The 25,847-nt window shown below is 40.9% G+C and overlaps 1 protein-coding gene across 3 annotated transcripts in view; it reads right to left on the bottom strand.

Annotated features, from left to right (window-relative positions):
* aplp2 (amyloid beta (A4) precursor-like protein 2) overlaps positions 1–18,904 on the bottom strand; it is a 54,907-nt gene extending 36,003 nt beyond the window's left edge. For all 3 annotated transcript variants that reach the window (XM_062419792.1, XM_062419794.1, XM_062419793.1), the window contains exon 1: positions 18,639–18,904. In XM_062419792.1, the coding sequence (XP_062275776.1) occupies positions 18,639–18,710 (72 nt within the window). In that variant the 5' untranslated portion in view covers positions 18,711–18,904. The remainder of the gene's footprint in view (positions 1–18,638) is intronic.
* Between the last annotated feature and the right edge of the window lie 6,943 nt (positions 18,905–25,847).

The following is a 25,847-nucleotide window of genomic DNA, read 5'->3' as shown; positions in this document are numbered from 1 at the left end:
TGTGACATTCGTACCAGCAATGAAGGGAAGTCTGGGGCCTGAGCCACTCATTGAAATACTACACAAACAGCTCAACAGATTACAGAAGAGAGGAAGGAAGACATTCAGCCTCACAGGGACAGTGACATTTTCCTACTGACCAAACACCTCCACACCACCCCTGACCCTCAAAAGGGCAGGCAGTAAAAACAGAATAATAAAAGGAGAAAAAGTGTCATGTTCTAAGTCTCTGAATATAAAGGGCAACCTCTCACTGCAATGCAAATAAGCCCCTCTGTCTGAGTGAAATGGCCTTTTGTCTTCACCATTTGAAGTGTCCCAAGACTACACTGGAAGTGTCCTATGAGTCACCGCTCTAAACCCATAGCGGGAAATGCTCTCACAGTTTGGGGAACAGTCGAGTTCAGTCAGTGTCGCTTTCACTCCAAAAGAGAGGGAGGCTGTGAAATTTACAGTTTAACATCAACTCTCTGAGGAATTCTTCTTCCTCTTCCGCAGAGAAAGATGACTCACTTCACATGTTTCCTTTGAAAACATCATGACCTCAAGTAGAAGTTGTAGGGGTAATGTGAATATGTGTTTGTAAGTGTAATAAAAAATAAATTCCTAAACGCCAGTCACCTCCATGTGGCTTACCCATCAAAATGGGACCGGACAGGGGTCTGTTCTCTCTGCCCCTAACAGTCACAAGGAAGTAAAAGATCTGTCACCACACACCAAACGCCCACCGTGGAAGGCAACGGCACGGCCATGACATGCCGGTACCAGCTCCAGATCAGACATTAAGCCCAATTTGTAATCCTTTCCACTCAACCTGTGCTTGATTGAACATATCTTTGTTAATGAGCCTGTGTAGAGCTGTTCCAAAGTGTGAAACATTGGAAATAACATCGATGCAACTCTGTACTATATTTCCTTTCATGTCTCAAGCCAAGAAAATGATTCAGAGAGGGAAAAGAGGTTGACCATGATGAAATATCTGAGGCAATCTTCTACCTGTTTGACTCCTGGTAGCAGTGGTTTGAGTTTAGTGCTGTGTGTCCTACATTGTACATGTTAGAATATAACACCAATATTAAATCATACAAAATAAAGATAAAAATGAATACAGAAATATGATTAAGTTAGTAAAATGAGAGAATAAAAACCCCCAATGTTTCCTCAAAGTTAAATCCCAGCTTCCATAAATGTCTTTGCTTCTTCACTCTTTGTTTTTTGTTAAATTACTAAATCTGAATCATTAGGCGTCCTTGCTGGCAGACTTTTGACGAGATAAGAAGTTTTCACAATGCGTGCGCATGGTTGTGTATTAACTGCAAAGTAAATTGCAAACTGTTTTGTGGTAATTCTTCACTGCTGTTAATATTCTACATGTTCAATCTGACTTACAGCTTTCAAGGCAAACTATAATTGAGCTGCAACTTGAACTCATTGATAGTTGCCCTGACGTCGCCGTGCTCAGTGAAGGGACACAAACACTAGTGAGATGTGTTCATAATGAGGCTGCAGCTAGAAGATGCATAGCGGCTCCCTGGTTGCAGGGTAACGGCTGCGGTGATTGAGTGGCACAGGTCTGCCTGCATGTCAGAGGGAGATAACATGCCCTTTCTCCAGCTTACAGCAAACGGACGTGAATGACGACTTGTTCAAATGGCCCGTCACTATGGAAACCTTCAACAAAAGCATCCCAGCTATTCACACAGAGAGACACTGAGGCTGCAGAAGAAAGAGAGGCAGGGGGGGGGGGGGGGGGCGAGGGCAAGAGAGAGAGAGAGAGAGAGAGAGAGAGAAACAGACTGAGGAAGTGGAACAGAGGAGAGTGAGGGGAGGAGGAAGAAGAGAGCAAGGGAGATAGATCATCAGAAGCTCACAGCGACAGAGCGAGAGGACAGGAAGGAGAAATAACTAAGAAAGAGGAAGGTGGATTCAGGAAAAAGGGAAACAATAATAATTAGGAAGAGGGAATGAGGCCACAGTTTTTGAGCGAGTGGCATATGAGAGACAGTGTTGTGGTGAGAGAGAGGAGACAGGAGGCGTAATGACGAAGGCTGCGTGAATGGCACTGAGGACGACACTCACAATAACAGCTGCTCTGCCCTGTTTGGTGCATTCAGCAACACTGTGTCCTTGTGTGCAAGCACCAAAATGACCCTCAGCTCCATACGTTTGAACATGGCTCCCCTGACACACACAGACATGGCAGACATACAGTACACAAAGCTATGCCTGTGCACGGTCCCCTCTGTGCTCATTGCCATGGCAGTGTGAATCAGTGTGTTCAGCAATGTCGCTCTGCATGATGAGCAGACACTGCACCAACTGCCACTGGTTTCTTTTAAAATATTTACCAAACAGTAAACCACAGCGTGAGCTCTGAGAGGAATAATGATGAGGATGTATTGAGGCAGGTTAACGGCACGTACGTACAAGATTCCAGATTAAAACAGCAGCCAAGTTCATAATGTGGTGACACTTCAGCTTTAAAGAGCAAGATGTGAGATGGGGGAGTCTGGTAAAGTAGGGGTTCATTTTCAATGTTCATTTTCAATGTTATTAATAACAAACATTTTCAAATGTACCTATTGGTTGTTTTAATATTGTTTTCCCCATCTTTGATACAAGTGAAATACCTTCTCTTAAATATCCTTGTTTTATAACCAGACTGTAATCTATATAAAACTAAACTGAAGAATAAAAATCATGTCAAGATGAAGATATCCTTCTTATCAGACAGAAAACATAGGTCTAACTAAGTCTGACGATGGGCAGACCTGCACTTCCATGAGCTAGTACACTATAAATATGGTAAATGCTGCCAGTCTGTTGCATTATTTAGCCTGAAATAGTGTTTATGCAATCTGCATGAATGTCAGTGAAACAACACAAGCAAGAAAACAGATGCAGATCTGTACTGGATATTCAGTTGAATAATTGGAGAGAAAATTTTGTTTTTCTCAGTTGTCCAGTGAATATATGGACAACATAACTCAAACAGTCTGTTGGAAAATAAGTGAAACTGGAGTTCTTGGTAATGTCTACTATCAGATAATTTGACCTTTGGCTTTTTGCAGCCAGAAACCAAAGACTGTGAAACCACTTCAACTATTGAATTGAGATGAAAATCAATGGATTCCAGACAATGTGTCCTAATGACTTTGCAGACTCGCTAACTTTGCATCTGAGGCCACTGTGATGTTGATTTTTGTGGGGGTTTTTGTTTGTTAAAAAAAAAAAAGAAATGTCTTAAAAACAACATGATTTACAGCCAGTCATTATACACACACACACACACACACACACACACACACACAAACACAAACACACACACACACACACACACACACACACACACACACACACACACACACACACACACACACACACACACACACACACACACACACACTCTTATCGCCTCCCGGATGAATTGTGAGTCAGTCACTTCACATTTTCTGTCAATGCCTGAAAAATCATCTCTTCAAGAGGAACCTCATCTGACCCTCTCACTGCTCAATCAGATCCTCTCTCCCAAATTTCTCTTTTCTCTGCTGTACTCTATTGCATCTTGCTCTCCTAAAACAGAAGCCCTCGACATCTATATTTAGTTCATATTTCATTTTTTCTTTCCCTTGCACATCTCTCTTACATCATTATTATCTCAAGAATATTGTTGGGGCGCTGTCGCTCTCACCCCAGCACTCTTTGCTGAAGGCTGCTTGTAATCATTATGATCTAGTAATTATTCTATGTGTTCATTTTAAGTGGCTGTAAACACGAGTGTCAACTAAAATCCCCCCATGTAAATGTTAATGTAGTGAAGTGGAGAGATACTAGGCCACGAAAGACTTAATTAGAGCAAAGTATTTTTCTTTCTGTGGCACACTGCCTTTTCACTGGGGAGAAGGTGTGTCTGGGCTATTTATAATCGGCTCCAGTTGGTGGGCCAGTGGGGTCTTGTCTTCCAGGCCCGCCCTGACCAGTGGAGCTTTTACAGAGAGAGGGAAATACACACTTGAAAAGCATGAGGATGTTTTGGGTTGAGTGGTGTTTTAATTATAACCATATTCCTTCTTTAGAGGGTTTTGTAAATGAGAGCTCAGAGGGGATTTTAATGCAAAAAAAGGTAGTTTATACCATTCTCTTAAATGAAAAGGCATTAACCTACTTCTGTCCCATTTAATTTATTTTCAGTGTCTAATTAGGGATTTTAAGTGATTCAGATGTGCAAGGTATGCTGTCACATCAGGTTCACACGGCGAGCAACTTTGTTTTATTGTAGGTAGCTTATTTTATGCAACTAGGTTTTGACCAAGAAATAAGAGAAATGTAATGAGATTATGTATTTTTCAATGCTGTGGTATTGTAGTATAGTTATAAATAAGTGTGATGAGTTGAAAAAAGCACATTTAGGGTTGGATATTGCTGTAGTCTTTCATGAAATAAAACTCTACAGTCGGCCAGGGGACAGCGTAGACAGCTGTGTGCTACTCCTGTGACACATGATGTTCTCAGTTGCTTCTTTTCACCTGTCAAAAGCTTTATCGTTGGGATTCATGATATCCCCACATTACACACCCCACTGCACAAACACCCTGACCAACCAGTAGGAGTTGCAAGTGCAGACAAGAAACTTCATGTGTTTCCCCACCTTTGAACATGAATTTTATTTGCTGGAAAACATGGAAAGGAAACCAGGGAGCTTAGCTGACTTGTTCACCGTGCACACATCAGCTGAGTTTAATTGGCCCTTGAGCTCTAATAAAAATAAAGAAATAGCATGGCAGGTTCTTTTTTGTTTTGCTTGCAATGCAAATACAGTTATATTAATCATAAAAAAGTCTTTGTGTGAGACTTGAAAAAAATTGTGAGGTTCCTATGAGTCAGGCTTTTTTCACAGAGAGACAAACCAAAGAACCCATTAACACAAAGGTGCACCTCAGATATTTATAATGTTGGTAGGAACCAAAGGGCAGCCAGTGATGGGAAAAAAGCCCTTGGTACAGATAGCTAAGCCACGCTGTGACATCACAGAGCAAAGGTCCTCATTCCTCATTTCAATCCCTTGCCCCTCCCTCACATCACACAGTTTTTTCCCTTTGACATATTTTCTCAAACACCCAGTGTTGTCAATACTGTGTGGCCTCGCCATCTTTCTCTCAGCTGTTATCTGGGGCGCGTCAGACAGACACACAGAGCTGCTGTTCAGATGCCTGCCAGTGAACACACGCTGAGTGCCTGACGGCCGACATCAGGATGCCTACTGCATCTTGTGTTTCATTATTCTTTTATTCCAAGGACAGTGGCCGTCAGTGAAGCTAGGACAGCATAGCAGAGCAGAACATGAGGGGACCAAAGAGCCATTTCCCCCACGGCCCATCTTGACACACATTTTGAGGCTGCATGAATCTCCCTGGAATAATACTCTTCTCCGTCCACCTCTCCAGCCCCATCACACACAGCCATCATAATATTGCATTTGCTTTTTTTCCTGTCTACCTGGTTAGATTAGGTAGATACAGAGCAGATTGGTTTCTAGCTGGCTGAGAAGCAGGAGCCATAAAGCACAGAGGATGAAGAAAAAGAGGAATAAAGAATTTCTTTCAGTTCTGCTTGGAGTGTACTATTTACAGCATATGCAGCCGAACTTGGGAAGAGACACGTCAAGTGATAGCAAGGGCTTGACTACAGCTTCCTCGTTAGTCCAATCACTGTCAGGCTATGTCAGGGAAGAAGTAAACAAAGAATTAAGGAATATGGGCTGAATTGGAGAGGCAGGGCAGAAGAGCCAATAAAACATGGACTCTGTAAACTTGTTATCTATATCTTAACTATCTCAATAATGATTAACAATTAAATATTCATTTGCTTTTCTCCTGCGTTGGCTTGTAAAGAACAGCAACCGGTTGTCACAACGGCTCTAAAAAGGAGAAAAGAGAACTCAAATGTAGCATAACACACTATAAATTGTTGATTGCTTCATGACTGCAGTAATTGTGACTGGGAGCTTTATTGGAATAGAAGAAAGACTTGATTGGATTTGACCCTATATCATCATCAGTGATTTTTTTTTAAAAAGGCACAAAAATACGACCAAGCAAGACAAAAATTCGGAGTGTAAGGCGTGTGCTGTTGCCTGCAGAGAAGGTTGGTATCCGCATTAAAGCCAGTCAACAGAGAAATAACTGATAAGTGTGTTGAGCAGCGATAAAGAGATAATTACAGCCAGGGTTTTTTACCCAGGGCTTGTTATTTAGTTGCTAAGCTACACAGGTGCATCATTGCATAAATAAAGAGGTGGAGTATAACAACAGTTTCTTGCAGGAAGAATATAATTGCTTCTTATTTTGCGTTAATGACTGGAGGAGTGTGATGATTGAGGTCCATTTTAAGGTGAAGTTTTCTGCAGCCGCCTCACAGCTGCATGGTGTGCTGCTGATGACAGATTTGAGCATGCCTGCCTCTCCTGCAGTGCTCCTGTCAGTACAATCAGCCATTCTTTCTGCCTGCCCACTAAAAGCTCTATCTCTCTCTCTCTGCGTGAGCAACCCCTTCAATTCTCCATCTCCCTCCTTTCATCTGTATTCACTTTGAGGACTCTGGACTCTGTGCACCCATCTCCTCTCGCCTCAACTATCTCTATATATTTACCTCTCCACCTGCTTGTCTCTCTCTCTCTCTCTCTCTCTCTCTCTCTCTCTCTCTCTCTCTCTCTCTCTCTCTCTCTCTCTCTCTCTCTCTCTCTCTCTCTCTCTCTCTCTCTCTCTCTCTCTCTCTCTCTCTCTCTCTCTCTCTCTCTCTCTCTCTCTCTCTCTCTCTCTCTCTCTCTCTCTCTCTCTCTCTCTCTCACAGTCTGTCTCTCTCGCTCAGAGCCATGTGAGCTTGCGACCCTCTCAGCCCTCTCTATCCAGGCTTACGGTCCACGTGGCCTAGAGCGGATTACATTCTTGACATCACTGTGCCAGATGTTTACCACTAAAATAGACAGAACAACTAGCCTCACCGCTAAGTCAAACAATGCATTTAGCCTGAGATGACATCCAATTTTCCATTTCTGCTTGAGCAGGTTCCTCTATTTTAATAGGAAAGATTTGCTTTTGCCTAATGATCTCCTCTGTTTTCTTTTTCTCTAATGTCTCTCTCTTCACTGGGAATCAGAGCTGCTGTCTTCATTAGCTTGTTTCAGAGACTAAATTGACTAGCTTTCTCTTCTTTTCACCTCATTGCTTCCTTCCCTCCCTTAGTTTGACATTAAAAAAAAAAGTTTTAATTCTTCCTTGTGCAGCCTCTGGCACCAGCTCTCTCAGTGAGCCGGTATGGAGATCACATAGCCAATAAGCCACCCACTGTAACATACACATTAGCATGATTAAATTGTCCATTGCCTGTCCATTTGTTAAAAGCCTCAATGTGCTGGGTGGGAGGTCTATATAGCTTGTGAGTGGAAAAGGGGAGGGATGGATGGGTGTGCGTGTGTGTACACGGTGTGTATCGCTCACGTGTGTGTGTGTGTGTGTGTGTGTCTAAGCCTGACATCACTAAAGCAGAGAAGTTAATGAGGGTTGTAAGGGGTATTCCTGACACAGGTGATGTGATGGAGCGAGAGTCTGTTGAGAAGTGATAGCTGGGCGGGAAAAAGTCGGCGATGGGCTCTGCTCTGGCAGTGGCTACACGGGAGATTTAGAGCTTAGGCGATTGTTAGACGGGGCTCAGTTTGTTTTGAACTATGGGCATGTGTTTTCCGCGGACTGCTTTATGTGGACGCTGACTCTTTCCCCACTTTGTACTGCACTCTCAGCAATTTAAAAGAGGAGGATTAGACACAGGAGTGTGCCTCTCTCGCTCTCGTCTGCCGGAGAACACAGCCGCCTAATCTCTCGTGCTGAGAAGAGGGGATTTGGGAGAAATGACCTGTGCTCACTTCACTTTCTCTTGCCTCTCTTCCTCTCTTACACACCAAGTTTAAAACCCCCGCCCCAAAAACCCCCACAATGCTGCACCTTGCTTCCGTCACTCCCACACCCGCTTTTTCATTTTCCTGCTAGATGACTCTGCTCATCAGCATGCAGCATCACGCGGCTGCTCCTCAGGACCAGGCAGGCTGCAGACAGGCAGGCAGACTTGTCAATAAAGGAACCACAGTAACAGGGCACCTCAGCAAGGCCTCCAGCCCTGTCACTGACATCTCTCTCAGCTGCCCGGAGTCCCTCAGTTAATGAGCACGTAATTGTTGAGCAAGCAAAAGAGAAATTGTGGAAGCAAAAGGGGGAAAGCGGCAATGAGGTGAGAGGTGTAATAAAGACATGGCAGAGAGAGAGAGAGAGAGAGAGAGAGAGAGAGAGAGAGAGAGAGAGAGAGAGAGAGAGAGAGAGAGAGAGAGAGGAGCGGGTGAGGGAAGCACAAGGACAGACTGTTCCAGCGAACAAAGTAAGACATAAAATAGTCAATTTGCCCTAAAATTTGTGGTGCAGTACAGTTGGCAGCGAGAGAAGAGGGGGAGGAGGAGCACTGTGTCTAAATCAGAGGGACTGTAAGGGGAATGCTGCTCAGTGGGAGCTGACATTGAGAGCGGGCAGAGAAAAACAGTCTCAAGGACAACATGGAAATATCACATTCAGTCGCTACAAGGCAGCCATGAGTTGTGGTAAGGCCACTGGTTCAGGAGACCAGCCAGGTAACTACAGGAGAAAGAAGGAGATCAAGGACACGTAGCAATGTTTCCAAAAGATCTCGCAACATGACATGACAGTGGGTGACAGGTGTACTGCGTGGGAATGCTAAAAGAGAGGAAAAAGTTGTTGACCTTATTATTTGACTTTGATGCCATAACTCATTGTAACATCTTTGGCTTCAATAGAAATCAAGAAGCATGATGCCACATTTTAATGGGATGTATCTGTAGCAAATTGTGCGAAAAGGAAACAATTAGTGAGAAAATAGATGGACCGAAAATATATTATCAATAACAATTTTTGCTTATCATTCGAGTATGAATGTATAAAATGTAATATCACAGTCATTTTTCATAATCATCATATACAAATGTTTGTCATTGCGACAACAATCAACCCATTACAACTCAGAGGTAAGTTACAGACAGCAGCTGAGTTGGACTCTGGTCCCTGCATGCAGTGTCACCCTCTCATGACCACCCAAGCTGATTTTAAATGAATCTGTTCTCTGATTGCAGAGATCCTTGCTGCTTTTTTCTCCCCCTGCAGACACCGAGCAGTGAAGCAGAGACATAAACCACATGGCTGCATTAGCCTGTTCTGCTCCAGGCAATGCAAGGGAAGCCATCTTTACCAGGGTAAAATGATGAATGTAATGTAGATATGCTTATCTGTCATTAAGCCCTGCTCTACCGCCCCTCTGCCTCTCTGCAGAGAGGGGGGGAGGAGGGATTTCAATCAGACTAGTGGAGAATATAACATAGACTTCACAGCAGTAGCATTGGTCTCTAAGCCTGTCAACTAAACTCTCTTTTTGTCAATCGCCTGACCTTGCTCCCCCACCTCCTGTGTCTCCCTGCAGAGTGTGGCCCAAGTCAGACCTCTGCAGCATCCTGCAATTTCTCTGGGAGAGATCCCAAATCCATATCCAAATCCAAATCAGCACGATGATGGTGACTACGAGGCTGACAAACCCCTGCGCCCTCCCATGACAGGGCTGCAATGTCCGACTGTCAGCTTCCAGCACCTCAATAATAGCACTGTGACGATAAATAGGCTCCTGAAACATAAGGACGGGATGTGATGAACACTGACGGGAGCTGTTATGGAGGAGGTGGAGTCCGGTGAAGACAGCTAGCTGCTCAGAAGGCTCTATAATTAGCCCCAGAAGATCAAATGACTTTTAATGGGTTTGTCTGAAAACAGGAGACTATTTCAGATTTTCGCTTGGAGCTATATTCATATCTCATCAAACTAATGGAATTCTCTAGAGTGCTTGATTGGTTTTTATCTCAGATCAAAATGGCTGATAGAGGTGCACGGCTGCAGCATTCATGAGCGGCAGTTTTGTAGCGAAAAAAAGTGCTAATTCAGGGTACTGTTATGTATAATGGCAATGGTTGTAACACAGAATTTCCACATGATTTCAAATACCGAAAAAGTCCTTCAACCTGTGATGTGGCAGTGCTCAGAATTCATTGTTTGATGCAAAATCCGTTTCCCCATGAGTGTCTTTTAATAACTTCTCATGACATATAATGGAAACATCTACTGGTCATTAGTAAGAGAATTAATAAGAGATACTAAATGGATAATATCAGGGTCATAGCTCAACTACTGCCAGGTCTGGGTTGTGGGAGGCCTGGTGCAGAATGCTAAGTACGCTGCCTACAATTAGGCCCCCAAGCATGCCTCTAACACACTTCACACACACACACACACACACACACACACCACACACACACACACACACACACACACACACACACACACACACACACACACACACACACACACACACACACACACACACACACCATGCAATGAGACACGCTTGGGAAGTGTCTAGTGCGGAAGAAATGAGTTAAATGATTAATCAATAGGGTGATCAGCTGAAAATTAACTGATCATTTTATAATTAATGAATCTGTTGAATCATTCATCAAACAAAAATGCCAGATGTCTTGGTTCCGACTTTCCAAATGAGAGGATTTGCTGCTTTTCTGTATCATGACATTGTGAATGGAATATCTTAAGGTTTCTGAGTATTGATCAGACAAAGCAAGCAACCTGAAAAACTAATCAATTTTGTGAAATTTACAGACTAAACTACTTAATTAGTGGGCCTATTATGCTTATTTCCAGCTGTATTTCATTCTGGGGCTCCACTAGAGTAGCTTTGAATAATTCACTCTTCAAAAAACTGGCCATTTATGCAGCCCCTCTGTTCAGCCTCTGTCTCCTAACAGGCAGTCTTAGCTCCTGTCTCTTTAAGACACACTGGAGCAGTGAACTTGCATATGACTATATAAAAAAATCCATCATGAGCTGACATCAACTCGAGTGAAAATGGAAAATAACCATTGGAAACCGAGTGTTTGAAGCCAGTGTTTTAGCTCACAGGGATTAGTTCTTTGGCCATGTTTAATATTTGCATCCAACATTGTAACGTTGTATATATTACTGAATATAAGGGAAAACACAGCAGCTTAATAAACAATGAAAATAATCACAACTTGAAGTTCTACAATTGTTTTTTTTACTTCCGGATCACTACTAAGTTTTTGTTTCTGGATGATAAAACTGTAATCTGAACTTGTGAAAAGTTAGTGAAGAGTATCTCAAGGTAAACATAGACTGATGGGAAGATATGGAGCTGCTGCACATGCTCTATGTGAAATATCACATGTCACTGTGTCCTTTATTTCACCACTTTCTTTTTTAGACTCAGGAAATTATGAACTACAGCCAGGCTCTAACTCTCTCTCTCTCGCCGTTTCCTTAAAACCTCCCTCTCTTTATTTCCTCTGTGAGGGCAGGGAGGAGATCTCAGATCAGGATTTAGCTCCTCATCATGCATGAACACCCCTCATTGAATTGATTATAGGGCACAAAAGTAAAAGCTTAAATACAAGCTGGGGAAAAAAACTCCAAAGAGGTGAAAATGTTGTTCCCTCTCACAAGTTCAAAGCGAAACATTCTGTAGCCTCTCCCTTTTCCTCATCCTTCCTTCGTAGGTGAAATCTTTCCTTTGTTTCGTCTGTGTCCCGTGTGGGCCACCCTACAGGGCTGATGTTTGTCCTTGGCCACCTTCTCCTCGAGAAACTGCTGTATCAGACAGGCTGCTAACAGGGCCGTCACACAGCTCGAGCACCAGCGGCAGCAGCACCAGAAGCACAGGCCTCTCTCTCTGGGGGTATACAGTTACACTGCACTGCTTCTATCTCTTACCGCTCTGACATTTTAATTTCCCCCCTCTCTCCTGAGGAAGAAAAAGGATAAACTTAAAAAAAATATTTAAAAAAAAGACAGGATGGACTCCTTGCCGCCCTTGGTTCCAGTCTGGATGATACCATTTCCATAACAGGCAGGGGGGAAAGAGGGGATAGATATGAAGGAAGCTCAGGAAGCAGAGAAACGGACAGGGAGGGAACTGGAACTAACATGCTCTGTTTTCCCTGGCAGTGGAAAGAGTATTTGTGCAGCATTGCTCAGCAGCAAGGCAGCCTGCCAGTCATCCAGCCAACTTATCAAGGCAAAAGCACAACACACACACACACACACCAAACACACACACACACACACACACACACACACACACACACACACACACACACACACACACACACACACACACACACACACACACACACACACACACACACACACACACACACACACACACACACACACACACACACACACACACACCACCTTCCCTTCTCTTCCAGTTATAAAACTGTGGCCACTCAGTGCTCATACCTGGCAATGCAGATAAGTTAAACATAAACCTTATCAAACAGGAATTTTTATGGCTTTTCAAATCACCACAAAAAAAAACAAGCACCATAAAAAGACACTGTGGCTGTGACTGTCCTCAATCCTGTCCTGAAGGATGCCGAATGTGATGCCAAGACACAAAAAAAACATCAAAAAGTTGCCTCCTAGCATGCTGCATGCATATCCAGAGAAAAGGACAGACACACACATATACACGCACATTTTTTTTTAAAAACAGCCCTTGAGTAATTTATTCTCTTACATTCGTTCTTTTCTGGTGCAGTTGAGCATGCAAAAAGTGGGAAATAATGGTTGCCACACAGTTAAACTGGATATTTTATTCTTAGATGCCTGATTTCATTCTATTTTAGTTTGTGCACGCAGAAAAAAAGGCATACAAATCAGTGCACAGGCCTCGCTCGAGCCTGTGGATGACTCACTGATCTTATAAAAATGAGAGGTACATACCTGGGTAAGACAAGGAGGGGACAGCAGGCACAAACTTCCTCACATATGGACAGACAGGGACCGAGGAAGAGACAGACGGGGGGGGGGGGGGGGGGCCATAGGCAGAGATACAAGTGCACTATAACTCATAGATAGACCGCTAAATATTTTATTAATGGGAAGAAAAACCCAAGCAGCGAGAGTGAGTCACAGAGCCATAGGGACACACACACAAACAGAGGCAGAGCAGAAAGGGGTGACAGGGTTTAACCCACCTACGATGACTGCCTACTCATTCTCAATCAGAAAATACATTAAAACATAAAGTCTAAAATGGCTGAGCTCCTTTCAAAAGGGATTAAAGGGGGATGTTTTTGTCTACTGAACTTGCCAGAGTGTAGAGTCACTCTCAGCACTATTACAGGAAGAGAGGCGCTCACAGCACAATACAGCAAGCCGTTTGCACTTCAGGCTATGCATTCCTGAGCACTCTGGCATATAAACTGACAAAAGGAATTCTCATGCAGCCGTTAGGTGCCTGGCTATTGTTGAAACCACTCAGACTCAGGTGTAGTGGCGTTCACCTTGGCTCTGTGTACATGAGTAGGATTGTCAGGGTTGTGCATATTGGCCTACATATGGCAGAAGGCTTGGTGCAACTTAAGCGATGTGCAGCCATGAGTGTGTCTATTTGAACCCACTCACTCCGCGCCAAGTCCCCACCGCCCAGGATCTCTCACTGAGAAAAACTGACTAAATATGTGATGAGCTGGGCTGTAAGAGGATTCCAGCGCAAACACACACACACACACACACACACACATATTTTGAAGGCATACACAGACACACAAACACACATTTCCAGTTGCAAAAAAAAGGAGGCAACTCTGCTCACTTGGGATAATTAGAGCGTACGCAGAGACTGGGAGACAAAGCCTGGCATCGTGAGAACAAGGCTCGCCTGATGAGGCTTCTCTATTTAAATCCCCGGGATGAGCTGAGAGTGTGTCTGTCGATGGAATCGCTCCAGGAGACATGCACGGGCTTGGAAGGAAGAAACAGCCAAGGCGGTGAAAGGAAGATGGAGAAACAGACGGAGATAAAAAAAAAAACTGTAGATGAAGCAAGTGGCAGGAAGGTATCTCTAAGGAAATGAAAGGATGGAGAATGAGGGCTTAGATTCAATTAGATATCCCTACTGTTAGTCATAGGCCTTGTTGACACCTGGCATGAAAATGCATCTTGGGCCGCATTTAGCCACGTTTTTTTAGTAATGTGTAAATGGATGTCCTCTGCATAGGTGAAGGTACATAATCATTTGTGCAGCAACAGCGTCAAATTGAAGTAAAGTGCAAAACATCAAAAAGAAGCCACATCAACAAGCAAAATGGATATTTGTGGATGGAGTACACATGAAAAAATGTGGCTGAAGAGTGTTGCACACTAAGATTTTGCAAACTTCTTTTAATTTCCAGCAGTCTAGGCAGGGGAAGAAACAACAAAGGCATTTGGTCTCCAAATGGAAATTTATGTGTCTATTATATGTGTTTATTTGCATATAGAGTGGGGAGGTGAGATCGAAGCACAAGTCACTCGAGACACATGTGGAGACGCATATTAATGACAGGTGTCCACTTATGATCAGATCACCCACGACGCATATTGATGCAAGGTTTGAACAGGGCCACGGAGCACAGATCAGACTAATAATCGGCCGACATCGCTGATATTACACACAGGTGACTCACTGCTTTTCTGTGCAACTTTGAAGGTGGTTTGCCTCTGCAGGGCGTAGAAATGAAGATTTGACTGAGTGAGTGGGAGAGTGGGGGAGTAAACTGACTGAGCGTATGAGCAGGCAGAGAAGGGTAGGGCTCTGGGATTAGTACCTTTCCCTTTGCAGATCTATAAGCACCCAGTGTTTCTTGTCACTAAGAGGATTCGCAGGGATACGGGGGCTGTCCCAAGAATTGAAAGCAAAGGTTTTACGCGCTAATCTACAAATTCAAGGACGAGTGAGGTGGATTCTCGGCTGATGGAGCACATGCCTTCAACTTGATTGACGTGGCAGAACGTGGAGGTCAAAGAGGCACTCTTTACAGCTTAGAAGACAGAGAAGAAACTGCTCACCCAAGACTTTAACAGTACTCTGCCACCCACAACGATGTATTGAGAGATCATTATCAAATGCAAGTGATACTGATTGTTGTTTTGGGGCTTTTTCAGGCGTGAAACATCGGCAGCAGTCTGCCTCTGCTCTCATCTCTCCTCTGTATCTTGATCATCTTTGTATAGCAACGACACCCTGGGCTGTCCCGGCTATTCAGGGGCAAACAAAAGACCCTCATAGGGAATTATTCAGCCCTGTTAACGGACGGCTCCATAGCACCCGCCCTGACAATCACAGCCAACTGGGAGCATTCATTCACATGCAATTGTTCACTATCAGCCCATATCGAGAGCAAACACAGGCATGGAAGCACACAGGAGCACTCCTTAATATCAACGCTTGCTTACAAACACACACAGTCAGACACGCACACAGACTTTAGATGATAAGAGGAAAAATGCTGCTGCAAGAGGACTGCAACCAAAGAGCAATAAGCACAGCACCACAGTCTTTTTTTTTCTTCTTCTGGTTATGCTGAAACTGACTTTTTTTATTACCTCTCCCTGTGCACAAGTATCTAGCATTTCTGCACTTCTGTGGATTGAATCTGCTTGTCCACTACTCAAGGGCCACTCTGACTTAAACATGTTTGCAAACAGGCCAGCCTGCTTTTCTATGGTAGCTAAATCCTACCTCGAATTAAGACGTGTTGATATACTAGTAGTAGTAGTAGTGGTGGAAGGAAAACAATATATTTTCCCCCCATTTTGTGACAGGCCCAAAAATGTGATGCTGTGTTACATAACACACTGTCATGTTCACATTGTGTTTTATGGCTGTGATAATCTCTTCTTGCTTAACTCAACTGAGAATGAAATGTACTCAATGCATTAACTGTTCCAGATATTCTGTATTCCACTAATCCAGTTGGAGGAATATCAGCAAATACCTCAGTGTAATGCAATTCTCTGGATAAACCTGCTATTTGGTTTTAGCCTGGGTCTTTTTTCTAAATTAGCTCCAGAGAAGATACAGCTGCTCACTCTGGATTGTCCACAAGCAAGTGAAACTGAAATCAAATCTGGAATGTTGCGCTTTTTTTTGGATACAAAAAAAGTTTTAATGTAATAAGATTTTAAATTATAAGCAAGATACAGAGAGTAAAGAGCAAGAAATCACTGGGGTAAAACTCCTTTTATGAAGCCACAGCAGAGTGTAAAACCTGTGACACAGAAATGCTCAGATGAGAGGGAGGAGGGAGGACACAGCTGAAGAAACAAAAGCCCACAATCTGGCTCTCTCACAGGTATCTGACAAAAGCAAACCGTTTACACAGCTGAAGTATCTGGATAATCCCAAAACACTTAAAGAGGAGGAACTGCGAAACAAGAGGGCCGCTCTGCAGCAACGACAATCACAATACACAAAGAGAGCAGGAACAATGGAAGGTGAGAGGTGGACGAGAGGGAATAAACGGTCTCTGACCACCGAGGCCTGGATGGTGAGTGTGTCTCGCAGGAGATACTCTCCATCTCGTAAATTCAAGCTCAAGGTCCAGGGGAGCGTGTTCAGCCAGCATGACGGCACAGCAATATCTGCCTCAGTGTGTCCACAAAGCTCATCAGCAGGGCTCGGTCTACACACACCAGCAGCTTCACTGACAAACAACTCCACAGCAGCCAGTGGTGTCCAAGTACTGACATGGTTCAAACAACTGAGAATCACACAGGAAAAGGCTACACAGCTTTGGTTTCATTACTGGCCAAGCCGAGAAACAGGCACTTAAATGTTTAAATTGGTGCTTGAAGAAAGTAGGACTTTGTGGATGTGTAATCATTTGTTTAAGTTAACTAAAAATGTGTTTCTTTAAATGCTATTTTAGATTTATATAGTCATTACTTTGGGGTTTTGGTTGGCTCTCTCCAATTTTTCGACCTTAAAGCTGCGCACAGTTGTGTAAACTCACATGTTTATTGTCACTTCAATACTTCAGTCAGTGGTTTCCTGCAGGCACTATTTGGAGGCAAACATTGCAGGTGCAATTCTACATTCTATCTATGTGATGATTTACTGCAAATAAAAATGCTGTATAAAACAAAGACAGCCCTGATTAAACCACAGGAATCCTCAACATGGGCCCCTCAGTCAAGGTGCACAGCGGCCACCATAAATTTCTCAATTTAATCTGCCTGACTGATCAGGAAAATTCATTGATTTCATCCATTAATCATCTCAAGAGAGTCTGTACAGTATCGATCAGCACGTCTGTGTGGTAAGGAAGGTTGACTGAGGAGGCAATCATTGCAGAGGAGACAGGTCTTTGTAGAGCTACGTGCAGCAGCATAGATTTGGTTGGGGACATAATAACCATTATTTCCCTCCACACAATGCCAGCCAATACTGCCTCAAAATGGCTGAGGTTTTGTCGCAAATGCGGGACAGAGAAACATTCCCTGATAACCACTTTGTACAGCGCACAAAGGTGCCAGGAGGAGACGTCTTGTTAAAATGTTTTGTCATGCTTGCTTCAACAGTGAGCAGGAGGACTTGTGTTTACCCTCTGAGGGGATGGTGGGTGTTTGGTCTGTTTGCTCTTAAAATGGGTGCATTGTTATCCGATGACACACACACACACGTCTAACACTGCAGACATCAGTGTCTGTGGACAATAACCGGTGAGGCAGCTGGAAAATGGGACATCAGGTAGGTTATGGAGCATGTGCATGTGTGAGTGGGTGTGTTTGTACAGGAGGACCTACATGAATGCCATTTGGATCCAACAAATGGACTTCTGTGCGGTATTTAAGTGGTTCAAACTGTGCTACAGATCAACCTGTCAAAATAAGCCATTCAAAGACAGTGTTGATTAAGGACAGGCACCTGTCTGCATCACCAGGTCTGATGTTAGAGGAGCCCATCCTGTTCAACACAGGAGAGGTTAGAGTTTATATACCAAGATTAAAGATGTCCCTCTCTCTTATTAGAGTATAATACACACAGACACACATGGTGGACATGACTATCAAGTACAGCAGACAGTATATTATTTGTGATCCATTTCAAAGGTCCTGTGTGTCCCCAAAGGCCTGACAAAGCGCCAGTTGTCTTTCATTTGATCTCTGCAGCAAACCCCGCTAGTATCATTGCTGTTACAGCACCTTCCCCATATTGTTCAACTCCCACCAACAAACTGTAACCAGTGCTCAATAATGAGGTGGAGACTGACATGAAAGCAAGCTCATACATATTTGAGACGATCTATATATTTTTCCAGCCTTTATGACCACGCTTCAAGGCTGTAAAACTATTAAGACACACGGAACCTGTTATTTAAATTCTCACATTATGACTCGAGAAAATAAATCTGATCATTTCCGCTACGTGTGTGTGGAAATCCGTCTGTGCCAAAAGTAGTCAGAGCCTAATAAATAATTTTTACAGTCACATCAAGCGAGATAAAATGTGGTTAGAAGATCAGCAGAGATTAGCCATAAATGCCTCATGTGTAGGGAGGGCAAAATATGGGCCGAAATGATTTTTCTTTAACATGCGCAAAGCACTCTGGTGTTTAAAGCCAAGTCAGACAAGCATGGAACATCATAAATCACATAAAACATTTCAGACTTACATACCTCAATATAGCCGGCCAGCGCTGGAACCACAATGCCCAAAATAAGGACAGATATCGCTGGGACTGAACCCATCTTCTGGGGTTATGCTACTGTAAATAACTTATATCCTGTGAGCTATATTGGAAATGTGGGTGTCCGGGAGAATAAACAGCAAACCAAGTCCTAGGAATAATCTGTTAATCTGTCCCGATGAACGAGACGAGTCCTGCTCCTCTTGTTTTGTTACCCGAGCCGGAGAGAAAATGTTGGAGGGGACTGCGCGTCGGTCTCCTCTGGAAATGTGGACTGTGTCTGTGGCGCGGCTGCTCTGACTCTGCTGCCTCCTCCCTCCTCTGGTTCCCCTGTTACGCACACAGCAGAGCGCACTGCGCCACCAGGCGACCGGCTCCTCTGAACACCCACCCTACACCTTAATCCAACTTTTTACATTTTTATTTCAAATTTGATACTTTTTCATTGTATTTAAATGTATTTTTATTGCCTCGTGTTGCTTTTTATATTATGTCTTGATGCTTTATAGTTATATGTAAAGCACTTGCCTTCTTAAAATGTACTGTACAAATAAACTTGCCTTGTCTTGTCTAAAACACCATTTACACTGGGCTCTGTTTAACTAATAATGATACAGTCTGTAAACTTGAGGTAAGTTTCCATGTTATACATCTTTACTATAGTTTGAGAGCGAATGTATATATATTTTTACTTTATTACATTTATTTTAAGATTATAGTTTCAAGATTTAACATAGTAGTAGTTACAGACTGGTCACAAATTAATGGAAAATAACAGTACAGGTCTGAATGCTTGATTTTGATTGATGATTTGGGTCCACTTGTCCCCTTAAAAGGAAAGGTCACTGCAAATCAACATAAAGTTGTCCTATAATGAAACATTTCTATCCTGATGGGAGTGGTCTCTTCCAGGATAACAATGCCTCCCTCAACAGGGCAGGAAGGGTCACTGAATGGTTTGATGAGTATGAAAATGATGTGAATCATATGCTATGGCCTTTACAGTCACCAGATCTCAACCAAATTTAACACCTCAGGGAGATTTTGGACCAACGTGTTAGACAGCGCTCTCCACCACCACCATCATCAAAACACCAAATGAGAGAATATCTTTTGGAAGAATGGTATTCATCCCTCCAGTAGAGCTCAGAGAGAATAAATGCCATTTGTCACCTGTCTGTAGATATATAGAAAAACAAACAATTTTTTACTATACATAAATACGACACAAGCACAAGACAAACTATAAAATACAAAAAGAACATAAAGAAAAAGACAGTGATATAAGTGCAGCTACACAGAGATAAAAACAGACACATTAAGAAAAACAGGAGCATATGGGTACGGTACAGTACAGTGGATATAATATCCCATATTTCTAAGTCTTAAGAGTGATGATAAATAAAACGGTAGCTTATTTAGGATGGCTTTATAAATAAAAAATGAGACAGTGTTGTTCCTTTTGAGTGGTAAGTAATGTCCACCCCACTCTCTCATAGACGATACAGTGATGGATCTAAAACTGTCACCTGTAATAAATCAAAGAAAACTGGGATATGCTGCATGAAGGGGTTTGAAGATATGTGCAGCGGCATGCATGTAAATTACATCTGGACAGTCAAGCACTGATAAACATGTTGTCTCTCTACAATCAGCAACCCACTGCTGAGAGAGAGGCACTGCTTATTTCTATAAAATAAACCCAATTTAAATGTAAGCTTCTTCTTGTTAGTTCTTGAACATGACTTTTAAAAGATCATTTCTCATAATCGTCTATCTAACCAGATACCTTACAGTTACTTATAATATGAGACTTTTCTAATTTGAGTCACAGATATTGTGCTAATAGTGATACTTATTGGATTTTTCATTTAGGATCTGGTGAAGAGCAAATATGGCCTGTTTCTAAAATATGACACATTTTAATAGATTAAACAACCCAACCGTTTATAAAGTAGTTAAAGTGAGCTCAACTACAACCTCTTCGTTTTAATCATGCCTAGATGAGCAACAAATATCCAATAAAATAACTGAAAAATGTAATTTTAAAGGTCTTAAAAGGTGTCCACATGAACACTAAAATAAGTTTTCCTCACTGTAATCATTTCTCCACCATTAGAAGATCCCTTCATAATATACTTCCAATGTAAATGATGGGGGACACACTCCACAGTGACTTCACTCAGTCATTTTGTGCAATTATGCATTTAAAAGTTGATCTGAAGCTTATATGAGTATAAGTTAGTCATATGGCGCTAAAAGACCTTTGGGTTGAAAGATATCTACAAGATTTGACTCATTTGACTCATTTGCTTTATGAAGGGATCTTCTTATGGTCAGTATGAAAAGGAGGGATGATTACAGCAAGAAAAACAGCTTTAATGTTAATTTGGGCTCCTGACTGTTGTTTTAAGACACAATTGAAAAAATGTGAACCTGTCCTTTAACCCCTTTACTCAGCACTCTTTTTATATGCAAGTATATGATGATGTTTTTGTACTTATAATTAAGCATGGTGGTGCAGTAATTATTCTTTATTCAAGTAAAAGATACAAAATATTCAATCACAAATAAAAGTTCTCAATTCAAAATGTGTTATCAGTAAAGTTTAAGTACTATGCAGAATAATGCCCCTATGAGTGGTATATAATTACATATTTCATTATTTGATTGCAATAATTGATGTACTGATGTGACATGAAGTAATAATTTACTAATGTAGCGGGTATAGAATATTTTAACCCATGTTATATGCAGTTTAATCTCCATAATGCATCATATTTTATATGCTGGTATGTTTTGCATATAAAACTCTTATTCATCAGTTTGAACGACTGCTGTTGCGCCTGAAATGCAGTGAAGTAGAGGATTAAAGGACCTCGGATTTGTATTTATGCACAGTACTTGAAAGGTACTTAATTACATTCCACTAGTAAATAAACCATTTATGAATTGAGGACTTTTATTTGAAATTTAGTCCTTGTACTTTGCAGTATTGCTGCTTTTTACCTCAGTAAATGATGTGAATACTGTACCTTGTCCAGGGTTGAGTCAAATATCAGAACATTTAAACTTCAATTTCTGAAATTATCAGGTGACACTTTCCCCCTTATTCATTACACCCAAATTAGTGTTATTTATACATAACTGGCTAAAAGTTGTAACTCATAAAATGATTAAATAAACACATTTGTTGTTCTGTGTATGAAGTCCTTCATTATTCACAGTCTGAGGTGAAGCTCTTAGCTGCTCACTTTGTGTACCTGCAATTCATTTCAAGGAGAGCATTGTTTCATTTCACATAAATCAATACTTGGCTGACGTAATTTTATATTGGAATAGCAAAGGATAAAGGGAAAAGTAGAAGAAAGAGCGCTCAACTCCAGATTGTAATATTTCTGACAACCTTTAAAGCAGCAGAGCTTCTATCTGAGGTTTATTTGTACTATTTTTGCTGCAGAAGAGGAAAAAACATTGCTTGTGTTTGTTGGCAGTTATAAATAATGTGATCAGAATAGCTTCTTTTAAGAGAGAAACTCACTGGATATCTTGATTTACTGTGGATTAGTCTTCTCTTCTTTCATTGTATATACTAAAAAATGGACAATGAAGATTTCACAAGAGGAAAAACTGGTCAAATTATAAAGTAAAGGGTTTTTTTCTTTTGGTTTGAAGGCGCCAAGATGGATGAAGACTTAATTTTCTTTGTTCAGTTGGATGTATAAATAAGGTAATTTCATACACACACACACGCACACACACATGCCACCAGCCTTTTTTTTTTAGGGTTTGGTTATGTCGTCCCCAACTAATTATTTTCCTCCCTAGATTGCCTTTTTGCATTTCTCTTTTATGTCTTATTGAAAAAAAGAGGATCCTGTAAATGTTATTTTTCCTTCAGGCTGGGCACTCGCAGTGGTTTTGAATTTTTGAGACGTCAGCCGTTAAACGTGTCAGAACAAGTTGAATGTGCATGTGATGTGTAATAAATTTGATCCTAAGGTGCATCAGTAAGAAAACAAAAAACAAAAACAAAAAAGCCTCTGGAAAAAACAAAGCAGAGAATTCATTTCATTTCATTTTTAAGTCCTAGGTAATAAATAGTCCAGTGAGGGTAGGTCAAGCTCTATTTTAGAGGTACTTCTCTCTACAGAGCCCTACACTACAGTACACTACAGTAGTAGTAGTAGTGTCTCCACAGTACTCCTACTTGTGATTGAAAATGATTTATTAGAGAAACTTTCCATACAGTTCACAGTTTGAGAAGATATGGGAATAATTAACCTTTTTATAATTAATAAAAAGATATAATTAACAATTTTTAGTAAGTGTGGCAAACAACAATCAGGTGTCCAGAAAGAAGTAATCATTTCTCCTCTTCATACTATAATGTGCTTACATTATATGTGATGGGGGACAAAATCCATAGTGTGTCCACACAGTCATTTAAAAGTAGATGTGAAGCTTATATGAAGGCTTTAGCAGCCTGAATTGGTCATATCAGGTGGATATCTGCCACATTTTCAGTCTTTTCAGCATCAAATTCCCTCTTTGTGTTTCCCTGTTGAGCTGTGGTGGAAGTATAGTACCAAAGAGAGGTACTTTGGCACTAAAAAAGACTGTAACGTTGAAAGATATCTACTTGATTTGACTCATATGGATGGCTGAAGCTTCATATTAGCTTCAGATAAATTTTTTAATACATTTTTGCACAGAGGGAGGACTGTGGATTTTGTCCCCAATAACTTACATTGTAAGCACATTATGAAGGGATCTTCTAATGGTCAGTATGAACAGGAAGAATGATTACAGCAAGAAAAACCTTTTTCAGTATGCTGACTACTGTTTTAAGATAGACTTGAAAGATCGTGAACCCATCCTTTAGACTTGTGGAGATTATAGCTGTCATTAATATAATCATGAGTGTTCAGGGCCCTCCAGTGGTCATAGTGCACAACTAAGAATCTATTTCAGAAGTTTTATTTTTAAAAATATCCACCGAAAACCCACCTCGCAATTGTATCTGCCTTTACACTTGATACATGGTTGAGATGAGTGTACACTGCAGAACTACACCACTGGTTTGTTAATAAAGTTTCAGTTGCAGTTAATCTGCTCTCATGTCTGTTTTGACAATAGTTGAGCGCAGTTGTAGTTAGTCACCATAACCACTGGCGAAGACAGGAGACTGGCAATAGTAACATTTTTAATTTGAGCTTTTTCAAAAGTGCAGAATGTAGGATTTAGTGACATTTAGCGGTGAGGTTGCAGATTCTAACAAACAGAATATCTCTCTGTCTCTAAAAATGTGAAAGCCCCTCTCTAATGTTTTATTTGTATGTTCTGGGCTACTGTAGCAACATGATGGTGCAACATGGTGGCCTCAGTGGAAGAGGACCTGCTCCTGTGTAGATATACAGGGGTCAATATAAGGTAGCAAAAACACAACAATTCTTAGTTACACTCATTAAAACATACTTATGAATATTATATTTAATATAGTCTGTTCCACTACAAGCCAGTTAATTCTACACACTGCATCTTTAAAAAGATAAACACTTGTAAGGCTTTAATGCTCGTTATGAATAATACTCTGATTGACATACACAGTAATATTGATAATAATTAAAAACTGTTTCATAAATGAGAGCACAGAGTTGTATTCTATGTTAATTCCAAAAAAATGTAAAAAAACCTGTGAACAAAAGGAAGATTAAACTGCATCATTGCAAAGTCCCTCCAGTACCTCAGAAACAATCCAATGTTCTTTCTTTATAAACTTGACTTGTTTATAACAGATTAAATAAGACAACCCCCCTTCCATTCATTTACATGTATTTCATATTTGTTGCTCAAATCCACGTTACTTGTTTAGTTATTGACAGTATTGGGGAGAAACTAGTTACATGTATTGGGCATGTACTTTAATTACAAAATAAATGTAACTGAAATCCGTTAGTTACTTATGAAAATGTTAATGATTACAAAGGGTGAAATCAGACCTTTTAGATTTTGCTCAGGAGGGTTTTTTCCTCATTTTTTAATATTAAAAATGTTACTGAATACATATATTGCTGTTTTTAATTCTTTAAAATCAATTTTTTTCTTCATATTTTGTAAATAAACCATGACATGGGCTTATTTTGAACACACATGGGCTTATTTTGAACACACATGGGCTTAAATGGTGTAAAAATACCAATTAAGCCCATGCCGGACTTTTGACTTTTTTCATAAAATATATTTATTTCATATTCCATCTACATGAATTAAATGAGGGATAAATCTTACTTCATAAGAAATAATCTCCTTCATAAATCATGTCAGTATCCATGAAAAACAGCTGAACTTGGATTTCGGTGGTCTTGGTACACTTACCCTAACAGCTGAAAACATTCAGTAGAAAATTAGAAAAGTCATCAAAAAGTAATCAAATGTAATAAGTACGATAGATAGATAGATAGATAGATAGATAAATACTTTATTAATCCTGAAGGAAATTAAGGATCTAATTATTATACTTTGATGAAGTAATTGAAAATTAATAAAAAATAATTGTTACATTTTAAATAGGGTAACTAGTAATCAGTAACCCTTTACATTTCCAAAGTACCCTCCAAAACACTGACTAAGTTATTAAAGAAAGTTTATTGATCAAATACAAGTAAACAGAGGATTTACCCCCATGACTGCACCTCACTCTAGTGGTGATACTGAGCTAATGCAACACTTTTAATTAGTGAAGGCGGCGTCAATGAAGACGTGAAAACTACTACTTCCAATGAAATGTTTAACCGAAAACTCTAAATGTTTTATTTAAAATTAAAAAAAAAATACTCATATACGTAAGGCTGGGTTAAGCAGGTAATGCTACCTAAATGTAGAGGACTAAAGTAACTCAGGTTTAATTTAATTGGATAATTTACCGTTTTAATTTATTCTGATTGGCTGTTACTGAAAGCGACTAAAATCCATTATTATCCATCATTATACTACAAAAAAAACATAAAACCCCACTAATTATAAAACGGAACACTTTCAACATAATATTATACATTTCCGATTAGTATCTACGCTGTTTAGTTTTGATAAAGTTTTAAAATGTTTCACTTTTGTCCAATAGTAAAATAAACCACCAATGGGACGCGAGGCTCCTGCGTGTTGCTAGGCAGATTATGTTAATATATGTAATGCGGCC

The sequence above is a fragment of the Scomber scombrus genome, chromosome 5 (assembly GCF_963691925.1).
Source record: "Scomber scombrus chromosome 5, fScoSco1.1, whole genome shotgun sequence".
Lineage (NCBI taxonomy): Eukaryota > Metazoa > Chordata > Actinopteri > Scombriformes > Scombridae > Scomber > Scomber scombrus.
Note: the sequence above shows the minus strand (reverse complement) of the source record. Positions and strands in the feature narration are given on the sequence as shown.